Source organism: Hypomesus nipponensis, chromosome 23 (assembly GCF_054491055.1).
Source record: "Hypomesus nipponensis isolate SF chromosome 23, ASM5449105v1, whole genome shotgun sequence".
Classification (NCBI taxonomy): Eukaryota; Metazoa; Chordata; class Actinopteri; order Osmeriformes; family Osmeridae; genus Hypomesus; species Hypomesus nipponensis.
The window spans coordinates 20,724,724-20,746,241 of record NC_140383.1 but is presented as its reverse complement, the minus strand read 5'-3'; the positions used below and the strand labels follow the sequence as shown (position 1 = coordinate 20,746,241).

At 47.9% G+C, this 21,518-nt stretch overlaps 1 protein-coding gene and 1 long non-coding RNA gene across 3 annotated transcripts in view; one reads left to right on the top strand and one right to left on the bottom strand.

Annotated features, from left to right (window-relative positions):
* The window catches only part of LOC146234568 (uncharacterized), a 28,478-nt gene extending 9,750 nt beyond the window's left edge, over positions 1 to 18,728 (top strand). The window contains exon 2 of the long non-coding RNA XR_014741755.1: positions 18,459 to 18,728. This is a non-coding gene — a long non-coding RNA (uncharacterized LOC146234568). The remainder of the gene's footprint in view (positions 1 to 18,458) is intronic.
* LOC146234567 (cyclic AMP receptor-like protein A) overlaps positions 1 to 21,518 on the bottom strand; it is a 30,699-nt gene that overhangs the window by 8,023 nt on the left and 1,158 nt on the right. The window contains exons 2-11 of one of the 2 annotated variants that reach the window (XM_084689638.1): positions 20,117 to 20,169; positions 19,846 to 19,900; positions 19,019 to 19,075; positions 18,833 to 18,893; positions 17,333 to 17,420; positions 13,318 to 13,407; positions 12,838 to 12,876; positions 9,476 to 9,554; positions 7,840 to 7,887; positions 5,283 to 5,365 (exon numbers count right to left, since the gene is read on the bottom strand). In XM_084689638.1, coding sequence (XP_084545764.1) covers positions 5,283 to 5,365; positions 7,840 to 7,887; positions 9,476 to 9,554; positions 12,838 to 12,876; positions 13,318 to 13,407; positions 17,333 to 17,420; positions 18,833 to 18,893; positions 19,019 to 19,075; positions 19,846 to 19,900; positions 20,117 to 20,169 — 653 coding nt within the window. The remainder of the gene's footprint in view (positions 1 to 5,282; positions 5,366 to 7,839; positions 7,888 to 9,475; positions 9,555 to 12,837; positions 12,877 to 13,317; positions 13,408 to 17,332; positions 17,421 to 18,832; positions 18,894 to 19,018; positions 19,076 to 19,845; positions 19,901 to 20,116; positions 20,170 to 21,518) is intronic. The other variant, XM_084689639.1, reaches the window with a different exon arrangement.

The following is a 21,518-nucleotide window of genomic DNA, read 5'->3' as shown; positions in this document are numbered from 1 at the left end:
ATGAATGAGTTGAGAGAGTGTAGCTGCAGGCAGCGCCTGGTTGGTGTGTGCGTATGTGTGTGTGTGTAGGCAGTGGAGCACAGCGACACATTACCACACACATACCCACACATGCATGCACACACACACGCATGCACACAGTAGCAACGGTTTGCTCCCCAGAAACGTTGGTGAGCCTGTCTTGTATGATAAGCACTCAGGCAACCTTATACATCACTCTCTCATTCACCTGAATGACACAATTTCTCAATATCCACTTCTCACTATTCACTCCCCAACCGTTCTCCTTCCACCCCCTACCTCTCCCTTTTGATCCCTCCCTTTTTCTTTGTCTCGCGGGTGCAGTCTTTTGCCAGACAGTTGAACAACAGGATCTCGTATACACAGAAGGAGCAAAGGTGCAGTTATCACTAGAAGTAATGAACTGCCGAGTTCTGCTTTTGGTGCCTTTAGGTCAAGCAAAAGAGATGTCGGTCAAGGTGAAGCTTGAAGAGGAGCGTGTTGGGAGCACGGCTAAACGACTGTGGGGATGGAGAGGTGCAAAGTTGAACGGGGAGGTCAGTCCATCGCTGGGGAGCGTGGAAGGAGAAAAAGGAGAGGGAGGTCCCTTCTTTCTCTGCCCAGGAATTGCGAGATGACCCGATGTTGCAGCGCAAAGCGCCCGAGTCGGTACATCCAACTGGATAAGGTGCTGGAGGTATGTGGGGCATGTCCCGTTGGCCGCGGCATAAGCAAGTGTCAGGGATTTGTGCCTGATCCCTGTAGCGATCAGCCAGGGGAGCAATCGCAGCATGGGAGTTGTGTGTGAGCACTTGGCTAGCTTAAAGATTAGGTGGGCGACAGCTTTCGGGATGATCCGCAGAGCGCGTATGGCACGCTGGTAGGCCAGCGAGAAGGGAGTAACTAAGACGGAAGAGTGATGTGCCTTGCCAAAGGACACAACATAATTTGGCACGGCTGGGATTCTAGCCCGACTCCCTTACCACGTAGCCATCTGACTCCTCTTGCCAAGCAAGAGACTGCCACAGAGATGCCGTCAATAGTGATGGAGGGCTCTTGTGCCAGACAGAATCTGCCAGGGATGAAGAGTAGCTCCCTCATCGGGATTCAGTTCCAGCTGATGTGAGGACATCCAATAGGGGATGTCAGCCATACAAGCCGAAATTGTTTAGTCGACTCGGGGAGGGTGGACAGGACAGGACCGTCAGTGTAGAAGTGGTAAGAGAAGTAATGTGATCAGAATGTGATCCAACTACCAAGCCGAGAGTTTTGGTGTACATGGACATGAGTTCCAGCACAGATCCCTGTGGGCCCAACCCATAGCAAGGTTCCCTTCAGATGAGAAGCTGGTGCCTGACCTTGTCATACGCAAAACAGGCTGCAGACCGTTGGAGGAGGACCAGCGCAGATGAGAGGTCTGAGGGTCTAGAGCCTCCGACTGAGAGCCCCCTACACCACCTGTAAAGGACTTTCTGTCGATAGTCTGGTTTGGAAGCCAGACTGGTGAGAGTCTAGCAGGTTGTTCTTGGTTAGGAAGGGTAGCAGGTATACTTCACCTGGGTCATATCTGTTCACACCTCTCCCCCTCCCCCTCTCCCCCTCCCCCCCTCTCCCTCTCTCCCCCTCTCTTCCTCTCCCTCTCCCTCTCCCTAACATACTTACAGAGAAGCACAGCTCACACACACACACACACACACACACACAGTTGTACACACAGGGGATTACTAACAACTAAAATTACTAGTGGAATATAACCCAAACAAAGACACATGCTGTTTCCTGGAACACAACACCAATCAACCCTCTGAGCCAGAACAGCGCATACACACACAGAGGCTACACACACACAAGCTACACACAAACAACACAATGTGAGCGTGTGGAGGTAACTTTTTATTGATCGACTGCACGGGACCTCCTTTGCATGTTGGGTGTGTGTATGCATGTGTCCTTGCATGTGTGCGCTTCATTATGCCGTCGTAAGGCTGCTTGTGTATGTGTGTCCATGTGCTTTAGTGTGAGTGATTGTGTCCGTGCGTGCATGTGTGTGTGTGTGATCGGGGAATCACTCAAGACTCCTCTGAGTGTGAGGCAGCATTTACGGCCCTCTCAGCGCAGCCAGAGTGGTGAATATTTAAAGATGTGCCGGGGAGAGCTGTCAGAGACGCGTGTACGCGTGTCAGGTCTGTGTGTGTTTTGCCTTTGTATGTGTGAAACATGTCACGCAGCCTATGTGGCAGTGTGTTTCAACACCGTGTGTGTGTCTGGCTGCTGTGTGTTTTTATGCGTGTCGTGCATCCAGTCTCTGTGTTTGTGTGTTTAGCCTCTACGTGTGTGTGTGTGTGTGTGTGTACTGTATATAGGCCAGGCTTGTAAATGAGGATGAATAGCAGAGAGCAGTCGTGCTCAGTGAGGGATGGTGACTGAAGGCCTCTCCATTTCTAGATACAAAGACAACACTGTCCCCAGCAAGAATCAGTAGAACTCACATACAGACACAAACAAGAACTGCACACATATATAACAACTCATACAGGCACATACACATTGATAGCTTTGTGTGCGCGTCCTACACAGTATCTAGTCACACACGTGCACACATTTATTGTCCGAATTATATGCACTTAGAAACAAAGAGGTAAATCACTGTGTTAAAGTAAACTCCAAATTATATTTAACAATACACACAGAGTTGCAAATACTGTGCAGGAGACTGGATAACTGCAGTGGGGGGGGGGGGAGAAAAAACAGCTGCCAAGGCGAGAAAGAGAGGGAGAGTAAGAGAGGAGAGAGAGATTGTGTGAGAGGTGGGGTGAGGATGTGGAGAGAGAAAGAAAGAGAGAGGGATATAGAATGCAGAGCACGAGAAAGAAGAGTTGATGTATCCCCCCTCCCTCGTGCTGTCTCTCGTCCTCCCTCCCCCCCTCCTACTCCGTTTTCTTTGAGGGATGAATAATAACTGCAGCTCGGAGATTTCCTCCCTCGTTTTTCCGAGTGAAGAAAGGAGACGGGGAAGGTCTGCGTGCCCAAGGCACACTTGCCGCCGCCCCCCCCCCCCCCCACACACACACACACACACGCGCACACACGCCTGTGCACGCAGCCACATTTATATGCGTATGCAGACACACACACTGTAGGCCAGCCTGAAGCAGGAAATCTATATATCTTTATCGCTAAAATATATTTTGACAAACATGTATATAACATGGAAATGGGAGGGGGAGACGGGGTTGGATGGAAAGAGGGGAGAGGTATTACAGATTAGTAGAGGGGTGAAAGATTACAAGGGAGGGGGGATAAAGTACAAGGATAGGATGAAAAACGGAGGGAGGGAGGGAGGGAGGGGGGAGGGGGGGAGGGAGGGAGGGGGGGGAGGGAGGGGGGGGGGGGCGGTATGTTGTATAATAGCTTAATAGCTGTGTGAAAGCCAGAAAAGGGAAAGAGGAAGAGAGGGGCAAAGGCGGAGCAAGGGAGAGAAAGAGGTGAAAACACCATCATAAATACAGGGGCTGCACCAACTTCATTTGCCACAGCTGGCAAACAATTAAAACATTTACCAGTGGCTGTTAAACATGTGTGCGGGTATGTTGCTCGCCTGCATGTGTGTGCATGTAAAGTTGAATGAAACAGGAGAAAGCTAAAGTATGTTGAGTGTGAGAGTCTGGAGATGGGAGAGTGGAACAAGAAACAAGGGTTAGGCAGAGAGAGAGAGACAGAGAGAGAGAGACAGAGAGAGAGAGACAGAGAGAGAGAGAGACAGAGAGAGACAGAGAGAGAGAGAGACAGAGAGAGAGAGACAGAGAGAGAGAGACAGAGAGAGAGAGACAGAGAGAGAGAGACAGAGAGAGACAGAGAGAGAGAGAGACAGAGAGAGAGAGACAGAGAGAGAGAGACAGAGAGAGAGAGAGACAGAGAGAGAGAGACAGAGAGAGAGAGACAGAGAGAGAGAGACAGAGAGACAGAGACAGAGAGAGAGAGACAGAGAGAGACAGAGAGAGAGACAGAGAGAGAGAGAGACAGAGAGAAGCTTTAGCCGCTGCCCCGGGCCGTCTCTCTAAACCCTGTTTAGGAGGCTTTGGAGCTCAGAGAAAAATAATCTCCCACTCAGACACACACACACTCATGCAAACACTCCATAGACACACACGGCCTAGACGCACACATGCAAACACATATCTGTGCGCACACACACCCATGCCTTATACGAACCCCACACTTCCTTGACACCCACAGGCATAGCCTAGTAGGCATACAAACACACACACCAGATCAGCGGAGCTCGGTATGGTAGTATACAGCTGCATTGCAATTACACACTCCGGGAGCGAGGGAGGATAGGAGGAGAGAGAGAGAGAGAGAGGGGGGGGGGGGAACTTTCCCCTTCCCTCCTAAGTGGAGCAGAAAGCGAGGTACGGAGCCAACGCATTAATAGCTGGGGAAATACATACAGCCAGCGCAGTGAATGAGGGAGAAGGAGGAGAATCAGTAGGAGTACGACGATTCCAGGTTTTTTTTTTTCTGAAGGAAAATCAGAGGGTGTGTAACAGTGTGATAGAAAGAGAGAGAGAGAGAGAGAGAGAGAGAGAGAGAGAGAGAGAGAGAGAGAGAGAGCCTTTATACACGGAAGAAGTGGAGGGAGAGGAAAAATTGACAGAAAGGCAAGGGAATGGAGGACAAGAGAAAGGACAGCAAAGACAAAGACACAAAGGTGCAAGAGAGAGAGGGGGAGAGAAAAAGAGGAGATCAGAAGGAAGAAAGAAGGCAGGCATGCAGCACAGGATGCATTTTGTCATCTTCATCGGCTGACAGCAGGAGAGCAGGGGGAAGGAGGGAGGGAGAGAGGCAGAGAGGAGGGCAGGAAGGGGGGATGGGCGGTGTTCAGCCAAGCCTTTGAGAGACGGTGACCCCGTAATTGACCCGCGTCTCCGCGTACATCTCCGTGGCGACAAGCAGAGCCGCCGCAGCTAATCACTTAGTAACCCTGACCTGTCAATCATAGTCTCCAGGGAGCATTTGGGGGGAGGGGGGGGGGTGTATAGAGAAAGCAATAGAAGGAGGGACAGTATGGGAGGAAAGGAGAAAGGGGGGGAAATAGGGAGGGATAGTAAAAATGTTCAGGTGTTATCATTTAGCTGCCTACATGCCCCTTTTCCTTCCCTACCCAGACTGGTTTTAAAGACCTCGTAAACCTTACACACAAAGGCACAACAAACACACACACACACACACAAACTGTTCAAACACACAGAGAGACACTAAGATGCAAACAGAAGTGTTACCTGTTGATGAGGGGGAACAGAGATACCAGAAGATACACGGAAGGGTACCACTTCAAATGCTTTGTCTCCTTAGCCAAGGACACCTGAATGGAAAGAGGCGGGAATAATCACTTACTAATAATGTGTTAGTGCGCACGCACGCAAGCAAGCAAGCACACACGCAGGCAGGCAGGCACACATACAGCGTTGTCGCACATGGGAGAGGGCTTTTAACCGACCGTTATCCATTTCCCGCAAGTGGAATAGACAGAGCGCGGGCCGGAATTGATTTCCTCTCTGTTCAAGTGTTTTTTCCCCCCTCCTTCCCCTGAAAAGGGTTGCAGAGCCAGCGCCTGTTATTTCACAGCGTGGAAACGCATACACGCATACCCACACGCTCCAAAAACCTTAACCACGACTGCCCCCCCCCCTCCCCGGCCACAATATGGAAATTAATTAGTCACAAGGAAAGCATGGCGGTTGCTTGCCACGGCACCAGGGTGTAAACAATTCAAATGAAAACCACAAGAGTGAGTCCCCGTGGGGTTTTATCTTGGCGCACGTGTAGTTTTGTGCTGTGGATAACCTGTAGTTTACATAATCTCGTTGTTTTTTTTTGTAGCAAAAAACAATTAATTATGCAATTATGAAGGTCAATTTTTTTATTATTGTTTTTTTCTTTTTTTACATAAGCTATTTGTTCAAAACCTGTCTGAAGAGTGAGTTTGACCGCTGCTTCTCTGGTCGTTGGGAAGATACAGTGGAGAGGGGAATGCATAAGTGGGGAGAAGAGAGATGAAAAGGGGAGGGTTGAAGAAATGAGGCTCAAGGTTTTAATCACAGTCCTCTCGTGTCAGAGGCCTCGTGCTCCTTGGCAGCGGGGGGTAATGAAACGGCAATTAGGCACGGCGGGTTCCGCGGCCTTTCGTTAATGACGCACATTAGCGACGGTAATCAGCGTTCCCACTTTCTAGCCGAGAGCCCGGTTTGTGAGCAACTCATCGGGGCTTGGATGCATGCAGAATAAAGCAGTGCGTTGAAGGGTATGTGGTTGTAATACGTGGGCCCGTGGTCTAACGGTCGACGCCTTCCAGACGAAGACTAAAATAACGTCTGTCTGTTAAAGATAACAACATCATTAATAAACAGCATACCCTATGTGCACACCTACACGCACACAGCAACGCTTCTGCTGAAAAGCAAACAAACACGCATGTGAACATTCAGAACAAGCCCCATGCTGTTTACTGATGTCAGACAGCAGTCTAACCAACAAAGACAATGCCAGACTGTGTGTGTGTGTTCGCCCTTCCACCTTCACTTTCAAGAACCCTGAGCCTGACCTGTGCATGGGGTTTGTTTGATGAAGATTGTGTGCCGAACGTGTGTGTTTCTACGTGTGTGTGTGAGTACAAGAGTGTAAAGTAAAAGTGTGTGTGTGCACGCATGTGTGCCCCTTAGTCACACAGTGTTTCACAGCAGGGTAACCGATAACCTCCATGACAGTCAGTGAACACTGGCAATATACGTACGTATGGTGTGTGTGTGTGTGAGGGGTTAGGGCAGCTGTGGTGGGGCGAGGGAAATCGCCAACGAGAACAGTGGTCACACAACCGGCGAGGATAGCATTTGTGTGGTTTGCATATGCTGGCGCACACACACACGTATAAACACACGCAGTGCATAGAAAGCATCAACGGGTAGGAGAGGAGGGGGAATGTTGTTTTAGAGCATCCCGGCGCGTGCATAAACGCTCATAAATATTCATGTCCATGAACCTAGCTTGCTGCTTTATTCATACTGTGTGTTTGTGTTTTTTGTTTTTTATATGTGCGTTTGTGCCTGTGTGGGTGGAAGTGGTACAGAGAAAGAGACGGACTAAGAGAAAAAGACAAAACGTGAGGGGGCTTGGGTGAGTGAGGGGAGATGGGAAAGATGGAGAAATGGCAAATGAGGTTTGCTGATTAATTCACACAAAGGGTTACACAGAGCAATTAGCACACGAGCAGGAGGGGAGTACTGCCGCACACACACACACACAGTGGAGGATGGGTTACCTCAGATCAACCTGCAGTTAATACAACTGCCACAAGAAGGCAGCATCTACCTTGCCCTCCCTCTGTATTCCCTCAGGCCCAACCATGACCCAGCAGCACCACACACGACTGTCACATTAAAACACCAACCGTGACAAAATCAAAGCCATCATGTCTCTTAACACACCCCCCTCCCCCCTTGTCTTTTTCTCTCTCCTCACCCCGATCTTTCTCTCTAAAAAGAAGGAGCCAGGGGAGGAAGAAAGGATGGAAACTAGCAACACAAACACAGATCCCTGACTGAGGTGGGGTATTGTGGGGTCAAATTGCTCCCTACTGGGAGATAGAACTTCCCAGCATGGCCCCAGCAGCTAATCCTACACATGCTCTAATCCACGGGTCGGAGTATGTGTGTCAGAGTGTGTGCGTTTAAGTGTGTGTGTGTACTTGTGTTTGTGTCGATAGAACTATATTCTTATAACACCCTTGTTGGACCTGAATTGCTGTTCAGGGTTTGGATATTTAAACAGGAGCATCCTTACCTTTCTCCTCTCCCTTTCTGGGTTGAACGTTCCAAACCAGGACTGCATCTATGAAGACACAAACAGACTTAGGTTAGACTCTGGTCACTCACAAATGTTGACACAAACAGCAAAATGGTTTTTGTTCAACAATTTCTCGACTAGGCGTTGCTGTGGTTCCTTTTGCACTTGTTATTGTCAGTCTGTGACTGTGTGTTTGTGTCTGTGTCTTTGAACGTGTGTGCGTTTGTGTTAGTACCAAGTCAAGTCTTCTGAATACTATTAAAAATACAGCTTTCATTGAAAGATTTATCCACAAAACGTTAAACGAATTAAATGAATTGTAATAAATGAGCCTCATGAGTTGCACTGTTTTCTGCATCCCCGCCAAAGCCAATATTTCTCACCCCCAGTTTGACTTCCTGCCCTCCCCGCTCCCCCCCAGTTTGACTCCCTGCCCTCCCCCCTCACCCCCAGTTTGACTCCCTGCCCTCCCCCGCACCCCAGCCTCTTTGCTCGACCCCCCACCCTACTGCCTTTCTTCTACCCATCACCATCTCTCCTCTCAAAGATTTTTGAAATGTCTTTCAAGGGAGACAGCCTGCAGCTGTGAGGAGATAAGACTTGAGCTCTTCATAAATATGATAGAGGGAAGGGGGGGGGGGCAGAGAGAGAGGGGAGAGAAAGGAAGGAAAGCTAAAGAGCGACAGTGGGAGAGAAAAAGACCAGTGAGCAGAATGAGTTAAGCAGGTTTGCCAAGCGACCATATTCATGTATTCTCTATCATACATATGATGAAAGGGAAGTGAGTTCTTGTCCCTCTATATCCGTCTTCCTCTCTCTGTCCCGTTCTTTATGAGTCTGGGTCTCTGTGAGCCTTTCAAATGAAGGTCCAACTTGTAATGTAAAGGCCTCACACACCCGCCAACACACACCCTTCCAGTGACTGGGGTGCTACTCAATTTGTTCTCAAAGCCGGAAGTATGACAACTATGTGAATTCTCTGGAATGCATCTTTTGGCTCTGGGTGATAACACACACCTTCTGGAATGTTGCCTGTGGCAACACACACCTACACGCCCAGAGAGAGAGGAGGAGACTGAGAACAGGAGGAGACAGAGAGTGTATGAGATCGAGAGAGAGAAAGAAAAAAGGGAGAAAGAAAGAGAGGCAGAGATAGAGAACAGAGAGGGGTGGGGGCCAGAGGTGACTTGAACTACAGTTTCGTTCTTTGGGTTATTTATATACTCCTCCAGCAAATTCCAGTTCCAAGTAACCTGATTGGTAAATAAAAGTTCTCTCAACTTCCTGTCTGTTGTCAAGCAGAGAACAAGTCTACCCGTTATTACAGTGGTTACGCACTGGTCCTCTGTCAAGCCAGTCAGGTTCTAGAAGATTTTATATTAACAGGTCATTCAGTTCAGGATCAGGCAGTACTGATTCCATTAGCAATGACGTAGGACTCCAATTAACTATATATAGGCCTCTAACAGATCTATTGTTATAATAAGTTAGGGTGAAGTGTAATACTTGAAGCCGAGGAAATTGCTTAGCAACACCTTGTTCTACTGGCACTTCTGAGTGTTCTCTGTGATTCGGACAGAGGGCAAACTCTGATGTTGATTGGTTGTCAATGAGAAGGAAAGGCTGAGCTCACCCTTTCATTGGCCACGTAGATGATCCTGGTATAGCAGCAGATCATGAGAAGGATGAGGGTGAAGAGTGGCACGTACCATCTGTATGGAGGACAGGGAGCAAAAAGGGGGAGAGAAGGAGAAGAAGGGATGGAGAGGGGGAAAGTAAAGCAGAGTGTTTAACATTTCAGTAATAATCCTCAGATTGCGCAACTGGTCATTTAAAAAAAGTTCCAAAACACGTTGCAAGTTGCAACGTCCTTTTGTCCATGATAACAAGCACACTGGAGGCTCGGGTCTATGCAAGAGATACGGTGTAGCGATACGGTGTACTTAAATAGAAAGAAAATTGTTCCTATGTGATACTGCTCACAACAAGGTATGTGGAATACCTTGAGTAACAAGGTAATGATTTATGGAAAGAGACATTTCTATTGAGCTTTTCCAAATGTTGTGATTGGAGCTTTAAGCACCACAGGACCCAATCTAGTTCCATTATATTAGAGAAAAGGCAGACATATCCATGATCAAAACAATCTAGATGGATAAACAGCACTAAAGTCAGCAATATTTATTTTAGATTATGGGATGAACTGCCCCTTTAAAGATGGAGAGAAAGGGAGACCGAGAGGGAGAAGGAGAAATGAATGAAAAGATCTTCAAAACCATCCTAGGAATTCAATGCACTGAAAGTGAATCAGCGAAAATATATAATGGGAAGAAGAAGAATCCAAAAGACTAACACCTCAATGCTTCCCTGCCTGACTTAACTCACTAGAGCCCTGTGAGGGGGTTCTTAACCCTGCTCCCGCTGGATATCTGACCATTACTGTCCACTCCCACAATGTCTGTCCACTCCCACAATGTCTGTCCACTCCCACAATCTGTGTCCACTCCCACAATCTGTGTCCACTCCCACAATCTGTGTCCACTCCCACAATGTGTGTCCACTCCCACAATCTGTGTCCACTCCCACAATGTGTGTCCACTCCCACAATGAGTCTGTCCACTCCCACAATCTGTGTCCACTCCCACAATCTGTGTCCACTCCCACAATCTGTGTCCACTCCCACAATCTGTGTCCACTCCCACAATCTGTGTCCACTCCCACAATCTGTGTCCACTCCCACAATCTGTGTCCACTCCCACAATCTGTGTCCACTCCCGCCCACACCCACAAACATTCTGATCGTCCACGCCTGAAGTTCCATTGATTTTGTGCCCTCTCCTGTTCTGCAGGGAAAACATGTTATACGTCTGTGTAGTATTAACAAAGAAATGCATACCTGTCAGTAATAAAGTTGCAAATTGTTCTAGTGTAGCCTCTCTCTATCCTGGTCCTCGTTACCCCCCTGCCCTGCATGTTTCAGATGTTTTCCTCTACCAACACACCCGTTTTAAATAAATGGGTCGTTATGAAGCTCAGCAGAAGGGGGATAACAATTCATTTGATTTATGTGTGCTGGAACGAGGGAAACATCGAAAACATGCCGGGAAAGGGTTGCCCTGCCCTGCAGGGAGGGGTTGAGAAAGCTTGTTCTCATGCATAATAACATTTTCCCCAACTGCATTAGTTGACTCCATCCTTCTGGTTTGCTAAATCTCGGGACGCGCGGTTCATTTCTTGCCCACTCGCTGCAAAGTTAAAACTGGCTGCTCCCACGACATTTGCGTTGGGTCCCGTGGGACCCCAATCCCAATATAGCACTCACCCTGTGTGATAACCACATGCTGATCAGAATAGAGGCCTTCCACTTGCACCCCCACGACTCCCAAAAATGATGGGAAAAGGAGGGAGAGGCATGGAAGGACGGAGGAAAATGAGGGACAGTTGTGAGGAAGAAGAAGGATGACTGGGAGGAGGAAAGAGTGAGACAAGTGAGTAGAGCGAGAAAGAGGAGGGAGAAGTGGAAGGCACGAGGAGTAGACGGTGCACAAGGGGTAGAGGTAAAGAAGAGGCAGGAGGGAGAAACAGAGACGTGGGGGGCGTGGGGGCAGAGGGATACCAGGCGGCGGCTACAAAGTGATGTAATTAGCATGATAATGATCAGCCATTACAGTCTGCTCTGCTCTAAAACTGAGCACAGAGAGACCGAGAGAGAGGGAGAAAAGGTGGAGAGGGATGAAAGGAGGAATAAGGAAAGAACAAAGAAAGAGAAAAGAAAGACGTGGAGACGGAGGAGCAGGAGACGGTGTGATAAAAAGGAGTGAGAGGGTGAGGAGAGAAAGACTGATGACAGGAGATGGGAGAAAGGGGAGAGACGGGGATTCATAGTGAAAAACAGACATGCTGATGTTGATGAGCAAAAGAAACACCAAAAGAGAAAAGGAGTGAGGGAGAGAGACTGACACAAAGAGGAATGTAGACGCACACGCACACACACACTTCTGGTGCTGCCCTGTATGAAAAGCAACGGAGATGAATGAAAGCCTCATTAACGTTCTGAGTGGAAGGGAGAAAAGGAGGGAGAGATGGAAACAGAGAAAAGAGAAAAAGAGGAGTGGCTGGTGGCTAATTCATCCCCATACAGACTCCATTCCCTGCTCTCGCATCGTCTGAACCCTCCTGTTGGTGGGGCAGGACAGAGATTATGACCAACCTGTTCAACCACTAGCCGGGCCACACATTAAAAAAATAAAAATGGAGGGAGGGAGGGAGGGAGGGAGCAGAGAAAGAGTCAAACAGCAGGGCAGTGAGGGTGTCTTGGACACACATATTTTGAACACGTTTGACAAGCGCACAGATCCTGTTCCTCTCAGTGCAGACAAACAGGTTTGGACTCACACAGAATAGAAAAATACATTTGGTGATGAGTCATTTCTTTCCTTTATTCCTTCCCTCCTTGCTGCTCTTGCTCCTTACTGCTCTCTTATGCTCTTTCTCCTCATTCTTCTCGTTCTCCGTGCTTTCACTTCTGAAATGACAATCTCTCTCTCCCTCGTCCCCTTCTCCCTCATATCTTCTCTCTCTCTTTCTGCCTCTGCGCTTGGCGGAGCGCTAATAAAGACAGACCAACTGAGTCTGGGAACAGTAGAAGAAACCGCATCTAATCGCTCGTGCACTCCCCCTCTTATCTTTCATACGATATGCAACTATAGCCCCCCGAGACCGTCCCTCCCCGACATAGGATGATTGAGCCCCGATTAATACATTCACAGGGTTTTTAAGCAGCCTCTAAACAGGCTGTTTGCTCTGCTACATACAGAGAGGTGTGTGGGTGAGAAAGAGAGAGCGCGAGAGAGAGCAAGCGAGCGAGCGAAGTGCCTGCATTTGCTTGTTTAGCTATACTGATACACTGGAGGTGCTGCAAGCACTGATCGCCCTTCCTCCGTCCCCACACTCCTCTCTCTCGTCCTTCTATCCGTTCTGTGGGGTTGCACTCACATTCCAAATCTCCACGCGACGTGACTGTCTGTGATCCAGCTGGAGGGAGACAGAAGAGAGAGAGAGTTCAGAAGGCAGACAGAAATCAAACCCAGCTGACTCAGAAACAAAAATTTGGGGTTGGGGGGGGATCCTGAGATTAAGTCTCTGTTTCAATTCTGATACACAACACAACTTCCTTTCCTTTAATCCTCTCCTTTCCTCAACTAATTTAAAACAAGGGATGGGCAAATGAGACAGGTTCTTCACCCAAAACTGGATATTAAGGATCAGGGCTGACCATTTGAATAAATAGAAAGGTGGAAATATATGTCTAATTCTATTAAGACTATATAAAAACAATGAACTCACAAATTCTGATCCATCTTTCTCACATTGGACGAGCCAGCATCTCAAAACACACTGTTGCTATAAAATGACAGTTGTTCAGTGATCCTGGCAATAATTGGTTGACCCTGACTAAGGTGATTGGCTACTTACCACCAGGCTCCAGCAGGACCATAGTACCCCCTGAGGAGGGGCAGGGTGGCCATGACCAGTGGCACCCCCCATGCCATCACGTGGTACAGTCTGGAAAAAGGGGGACAGGGAGAGAGATGGTTATAGGCAAGGCACAATTGAGAGCGAGAGAGAGATGGTTAGGAGAGGCGAAATGGAGGGAGAGAGAGAGAGCACACAGACCTACAGACAGCCTCTGCGCAAGTGAGGGGCTGCTGGTCAATACTTTATGGACCACGCGATTTCACGGTCAATACACTCTAAGACCTACTGTCACCTGACCTAAGTGCGTTCAATAGACACGGACTCCCTGCCAATACATGATCTAATACCTGAGGCAAACACATTGACATTCACAAGCACACACCAGCCCTCATTTATGAAACGACAGGAAACAGGACATTAGGTAAATTCCACACAAAACTGGGAGTTTATCAATCTGGGCGAGAGCGGAGGCTACGCTCAAATGTCACGTCAAGCCTCAAGTTGTGTACGCAATTTCTTGAGTCAGCGTGGACTTGCAGAGCCGCACAGTGAATCTGTCTGAGTTGGACAATTGTTATTTGACCAAATATTCTGAATAGCATCTAAGCATATGAAGCCATCACTTACTTACTGTACTTATTTAGCTTATCTCATTATAAGCTATGTTGCATGATATTTAAATTACAGTCATTTTCAGCCACCTATCAATCAACGCCTACAGATCATAATTACATTGGCTGCGTTTCCCAGATTCGTTAAGAAGCTTCTTAACAAATCTGGGAAACGCAGCCATTGTTATTAGCGAGATATGAATGATTAACGAGTTCCGTCGTTAGACAATTTCTGCACATGGATCTGCACTCCGCGGAGTCCTGGAGGGTACATGGGAGTTCGCCCAACCAGTCTACACATGTTTTGTGGATTTGGAAAAGGCGTTCGACCGTGTCCCTCGGGGGCTCATGTGGGGGGTGCTCCGAGAGTACGGGGTACCGGATTCCCTGATCGGGGCTGTCCGGTCCCTGTACGACCGGTGCCAGAGTTTGGTCCGCATTGCCGGTAGTAAGTCGAACTTGTTTCCGGTGAGGGTTGGACTCCGCCAGGGCTGCCCTATGTCACCGATTCGGTTCATTACCTATATGGACAGGATTTCTAGGCGCAGCCAGGGTGTTGAGGGGGTCCGGTTTGGTGACCTCAGGATCGGGTCGCTGCTTTTTGCAGATGATGTGGTCCTGTTGGCTTCATCGGGCCGTGACCTTCAGCTCTCACTGGAGCGGTTCGCAACCGAATGTGAAGCGGCTGGGATGCGAATCAGCACCTCCATATCTGAGGCCATGGTTATCGACCGGAAAAGGGTGGAGTGCCATCTCCGGGTCGGGGAGGAGATCCTGAACCAAGTGGAGGAGTTCAAGTATCTCGGGGTCTTGTTCACGAGTGAGGGAAGAATGGAGCGCGAGGTCGACAGGCGGATCGGTGCGGCGTCCGCAGTGATGCGGGCTCTGCATCGGTCCGTCGTGGTGAAGAAGGAGCTGAGTCGAAAGGCGAAGCTCTATATTTACCAGTCGATCTACGTTCCTACCCTCACCTATGGTCACGAACTATGGGTAGTGACCGAAAGAACGAGATCGCGAATACAAGCGGCCGAAATGAGCTTTCTCCGCAGGGTGTCCGGGCTCTCCCTTAGAGATAGGGTGAGAAGCTCGGTCATCCGGGAGGGGCTCAGAGTAGAACCGCTGCTCCTCCGCGTCGAGAGGAGCCAGCTGAGGTGGCTCGGGCATCTGATTAGGATGCCTCCTGGACGCCTCCCTGGTGAGGTGTTCCGGGCACGTCCCACTGGGAAGAGGCCCCGGGGAAGACCCAGGACACGCTGGAGGGACTATGTCACTCGGCTGGCCTGGGAACGCCTCGGGGTCCCCCAGGAAGAGGTGGTGGAAGTGGCCGGGGAGAGGGAAGCCTGGGCCTCCCTGCTTAGGTCGTTGCCCCCGCGACCCGATCCCCGGACAAGCGGCAGATGACGAGACGAGAGACGGGATCTGCACTCGTTTCTGAGTTAGATTCATGAACGAGGGTCACTCTTGGTTGCATCACTACAGTTTTGGTGGATATCTATCTTGTCTGTCTTTCTGTGCCACTCTGGTTGGAGAGTAGGCTAGAGTAGTTAAGTGTTTACTGAATGGAAGTGTGCTTCCCTGGGTTTGGTTTGTAGGGCTTCGAGTTGAGGACACTTTAATACAACCTGGGTCCTACAGTTTTTCAGAATAAAATGACATACTTTACATTTCTTAAATACATGTTCTTTATTGCTCTTCTCAATAAAGAACATCAAAATGCATATGTATATATGTCTGCCTTTCTCTAATACTATCATCACCTCTCTGTTTCTCCTCCATTACTGTCTCACTTCTCTTCTATTCTCTTCTCTTTCCTCTGTCTCTCAGCGCACTTCCTGTCCTTCTGTGGTGAACAGTAGAGGAGTGAAGGAAGGGAGAGCGAGACGGCGCTTACAATAGAGTGAGCGAGCGAGAGGGAGAGAGAGATGGGCAGGGAGAGAGTGATTGTCTGTCAGGAGGTGTCTAAACAGAGATAGATAGCTGGGTGGTCACTGAGCTGTGAACAGCCAGTAGCGAAAGATTGAGAAACGCCAAAAAGAGAAGAGGGAGGGAACAAGGGGAGGAGAGAGATGCAGATCTAGAGGGGAGTAGAAAGGGGGGAGAGGGGAAGAGGACACAAACAGGGAAATCAACACTGCCACTCCACGCAGCATGTGGACGGTGTGTGTGTGTGTGTGGGGGGGGGAGCTTGTCAGGAAATCGATGCATCACACACACGTCGCACGGAGCGCTCGGCAAGGGCGATGACGTGGTCTGCAGCACAATATGGACTTAATGAGGCACAGCAGGCCTGCTACGCTCTAGCGTGCACACACACACACACACACAATTCTTCATTCCTGCTCTTTTATCATTATTTGCCCAGGCCCCATCGTCCCCCCCCACCTATCACTTTCACTCATCCTCTACCACCCCTCTGCTTCACCTTTCCAGAGTCATATTTCAAAATGCCCATTTCAATTTATCCCTCCTTCCTTCCTGCCTGCATCCCTTTTTTCTTATTCTCTGACCTCAACGTCTGTCTTCCATTTCCTGTTCTATTCAGACCCTGCTTTTCATCCAGAGTGGTGGAGAGTTAGTCAAACGATGTAGAGATGTATTTGTGTGTCTACACACACACACACACACAAAGATGCACAGCCACAGCCAATGAAAAATGAGTTCTAGTGTGACCCCCACACCCCCCTCCTTTTTTCATCCTCTTTCTCCTTCCAAGCTATTTGGCACCAATTAGAGGTGGTTCCGATTTGAAGCAATGGGGAAGAAAGGGAGGAGTGACAAAGAAAAGGGAGAGAGCGGAAGGACAAAGTGAGGGCAGAGAAAAGAAGGAAGGAGAGAGAAAAGGGAGAGAGAGACAGAATGGAGAAAGAAAAGGAAGAGGGAAGGAGAGAAGAAAAAAAAGAGATATGGAGGGAGATAGGGAGAAAAGTGATATGGGGAGGGAGGGATGGAGGGATGGAGGCACAGGGGGGGAAATGATTCTAAGCTGGGCTTCAATAAAACTGTCCTCTCAGAGTTATACAGTTAGTATGGCTCAGGTTATTGCTAATCAATAACTGAAACACCCACAGGACACCCCACTGGCACTTTACCACAGCTACCTAGACACACTGACACTCACACAGACAGGCACAGTATGTAGATGGGTCTACTATATAGTCATGAATACTGAGTGGGAGAAAAAAAGAATAGAAGAACGCAGACAGACACTAACAAACACACAAACATTCTACCTTCTCGATTACAGTGTTGGGTGACTTGAGACAACACACAACACAAGACAGACACAACCAGGTCATAGAATTTCCAAAGCCCTGAGAGTCTAAATGACCCGACCTTTAACCTGGTAACAGATTAATTGAGTAATATAATTGATGGTGGCCAGAGGTCAGCAATGGACTCACATCTCAAATCTGTTGGTGCTCATCTCCCTGACCAGGTTGAGGTAGAGGTTGAAGGTGATGAGGCAGACCCAGGCCAAGGCACTCCAGTCTAAGGAGAAAAGAGGAGGGGGAACGGAGGGACGGAACGGGAGGAGAGGAGGGTTACAAGGAGAGGAGAACGAAGGAGGAGGAATGAAGAGAGGGGAGGCGTGGATGGAGAGACCGACAAGAGAAAAGGAGGGAGAGCGAAGGGATGTAGGAAGGCAGAGACAAGAACGGAGGGAGGAGGGATGGGGAGGTATATCAAGGTTAGCTTACACATCTCTGGTTACATTCGTGTATAGTTAACGTGTGTGTGTGTGTGTAAACTCTATGATAAATGAGGCCCCATTCGGCAGTAATATAAAGGAAACCTGTGGCTGACGGTGATCAATGAGAGGGGGAGCAGAGAGAGAGATAATGATGAACTTTGGGGAAACAGGGGAGGGGGTGCAAGGAGAGACCAAACATGACAATGGAGAAACGCAAACAGAGGAAAAGAAGCCAACAAGAGGAGAGTGAGAGAGATGGAGAGAAAGAGAGTGAAGTAGAGAGACAGTAAGACAACAATGTACAATTGAATTCGCATGGGTAGCGCCACACTCCGAAGCGTCTTATGTCCCGGTCTCCTCCATTGTGGTTGTGTGTGTGTGTGTGTTATTACATGTGACAGGGCTGGCAGTGCTGACTGTCAGAGTGATGGATTCCCCAAGCTACACACAGTGAACCCATCCTGTCTCTAAGGAGATGGACACACTGACACACACACACACAATTCAACACACACACACAGACACACAATTCAACACGCCCAGTGAAGCAATAACACTCCTATTGTCTTGTCTGTGTACTGAGCGGTGGCAGAAACTGAAGCTATCTTCCGCTGCGCCTCTCGATGACAGCTGGTGTGATAACAGAAACACCTTACATAATCCTCCTGGCTCAAACTCAGCCTGGAGCCAGGTCTGACATCAGCACAAACTGACACACACTTCTCAGCGTGGCACAAATACACCCCTGCTCCATGTTCATCTGAACTTCACTCCATAGACTCCCTCCCTGTCTCATCCAGTATCTCCTTTTCTCTCCCTTTGTCATACACCAACAGACTTGGAATGCGGGCCCCGTAAGAACAGTTCTGAAAGTGTATTTGGGGGTCTCTGCCCTGCTGGAAGACCTATGACCTTCGGCTGAGACCCAGCTTTCCAGTATTGGGTTCAACATCACTCTTCTCTTCATGCACACAATAAAGGCTCCCAGTGCCAGAGGCAGACAAGAAACCTCCAATTTTAACTTGTGGGGAACGTGTTCTTTTCATAAAAGGTGTCATTTTGTTTCCTGTAATAAAAGTCCTTGAATATGGTGTGTATACAGATAATGTTTGCAAATCTTATTTGCAGTTCATCTGGTCTCATTCTGTTCTCTCAGAAGTTTTGGGGTTTGAGTGTGTGTGTGTGATAATGAATGTTACAGGAGTCTTACCAAAGTAAGTGAGCCACCAAGCCTGGAAATTACATAAACTGCCTTCAGGGTGGGACTCACTCTGGGGAAGAAAGAAGACACATAATGCATATTTGCATGTGTGTGTGTGTGTGTGTGTGTGTGTGTGTGTGTGTGTGTGTGTGTGTGTGTGTGTGTGTGTGAATGCGTTGAAAATAAATTACTCACCATGACATATGCTATGCTGTCAAAGAAGGCCGCTATTGTCAGACTTAGAATCATTTTCTGCAGAGACAGAGTAGAGATAAAAAGAGAAAGAGAGACAGAGAGAAACAGTGTCTCAAGGAGTATTACAAAACATGAAGAACAGTGAGGTAACAGTATCCACGTTTGTTATTTTTTCTTTTACATATTTGGTTGACCTTAAGAGTTGGGCTTGCTGTGATTTTGTCATAATTGTATACAGTCTATTAATCTGACATATATATGAATTAAAACAGAGAAGAGGAGAAGAAAATAGATAAGAAAGTAGTGACACATGTCATGATCTGGTCTAAGATGGTCCAGAGATAACAGGATCCAGGCAGGGTTTCACTGTAATCTGTCATGTACTTTAGATTAGATGATAGCCGGCACCACTAGACCTGACTGGCTGGCAGGACAGGTATTTCTCTTTCTGTTTCACACACACACACGCTTGAAAAACAAGTGCACAGGCACACACACACACACAGAAACAGATACAAGCACGTAGCCTACACACCCGCAACTGCACTGAAGCATGTACACATTCATGTAGGCTAAGCTTACACAACACACTTCATTTGAAGCATTCAATTGCATGATCGAGTGCAGACAGAGACTGAGTAACAGGAACCAGTTCACTATAATTACACAAAACCAACCATAAGTCAATAGCAACCATAATTGATTTCATTTTAACACCTTAATTGAGTTTCAATTAAGGTCAGATGTGTTCTGCTCAGTATAACTTTCTTCAGTCACAAAAGTAAATGTTCCAATACTCAAACTGCTTCAAAAAACATGATAATTACCTGGGCCAAAGAGTGATAACGCCGTAGCAGCCAGATGACAAATAACATAAAGAAGCTGAGAGAGAGAGAGAGAGGGAGAGAGAGAGAGAGAGAGAGAGAGAGAGAGAGAGAGAGACAGAGAGACAGAGAGAGAGAGAGACAGAGAGACAGAGAGAGACAGAGACAGAGAGAGAGAGAGAGAGAGAGAGATGAATGGAGAAAAAGTTAGTGGGACAGAAAATTATTAATGCCCTCTAAGATAATAACATGTGTCACATTTGCTGAGGCTCACCATCCTATCAGAGAGAAGGTGCCCGTAGCTCGTTTTACTGCAAGGATCACCACCTGAGGAGACACATCCCTCACAGGGCATCAGTCCATTTACCAACCACTCATGATGAAGATGTCTCTCTATACAGGCTTGAAATTACGACCGTTTTGATTGCAGACGCTCCCCAAATTGTGTCTGTGCGACTTCAAAATATATTTGGGAGCATTTGCGCGAGTGCAACTAATCGTTATGGTGCAACCGGTTTTAATTTATTTAAAAACTTCAAAGCTCATTAATTAGCCTACCACTTAGTATGCGCCTGCTGTGAGCTGAAACAGTGAGTGACCGGTCCAAAACAGTGAACTCCCGTAGTGGACAATCTGATGCTGAGGAAGCGCTGAATTTTGATTTAAAATTTGAGTTGGATTGTACAAGGTGTTTATGGAACAATTATCACTCAGTACAAGTACAAATAACATTGCTGTATTTAATCTTCATGATAATGATGAAATGGAGTGAAAAATACATGTGTGAGGAGAAGAAAATAAATATTACCAGTAATCGTTCTTCCCATATATACTTTCTGCACTCTGACTACAGTAACCTACGGTCATCTGCGTCGCCAATTCCCACTGCCTCCAAAATTAACACTGAATAAACGTTGTGTACGCAAAAAATGGGGCTGAAAATGTGTGTATGCCACTTCCCACGCAAAGGTTGTGATTTATAAAAAACAAACTTGATGGGAGAATGTGCGGTTACTCCAAGCAAACTCTGACCCATGTGTAGGCTTACGCACATTTTGGAGACAGTGGGAATTGGTGGCGCAGATGACCGTAGGCTACTGTAGTCAGAGTGCAGAAAGTAAATGTGGGAAGAACGATTATTTGTAATATGACCATCAGAAATGCAGGCTTCTGAACTGAGCACTGATAACAAGCCAGATGGTCCATCTCAGATGGAGTTTATGGTCAATGCACACTGTAAAACAGCGTACACTTATTTCAATTCACCAAGCTCCACGGGCCACATGAAATGAAAGGCGGGCCACATCTGCCCTGCGGACCTTGAGTTTGACACATGTGCTCTAGCACCAGCTCCGAACTAGCTCCTGGTTCACTTTGGTGGAAAGGGGGTAATAGTCCACACCCTCACCTACTCTGGCCCGACACACAGCTCTCAGAAGCTTCATAGGACACAGGACCATGTCCGCTTAGAGTAAATTATACAAATACACACACTTTTACCAAAGCCTCACTGTAGTGTAGTTGTGTGCAGTGTGGAGCTTTACTGATCCCCGGGAGAACACTGCACTTTTTTTGCCACAGCAAGAGGAAAATGTACAAATGGCAAAAAAGGGCCCAAACCTACATTGGAAATGATCAGACAAACCGAACTGTTTGACAGATTCAGGCTTTTCTGT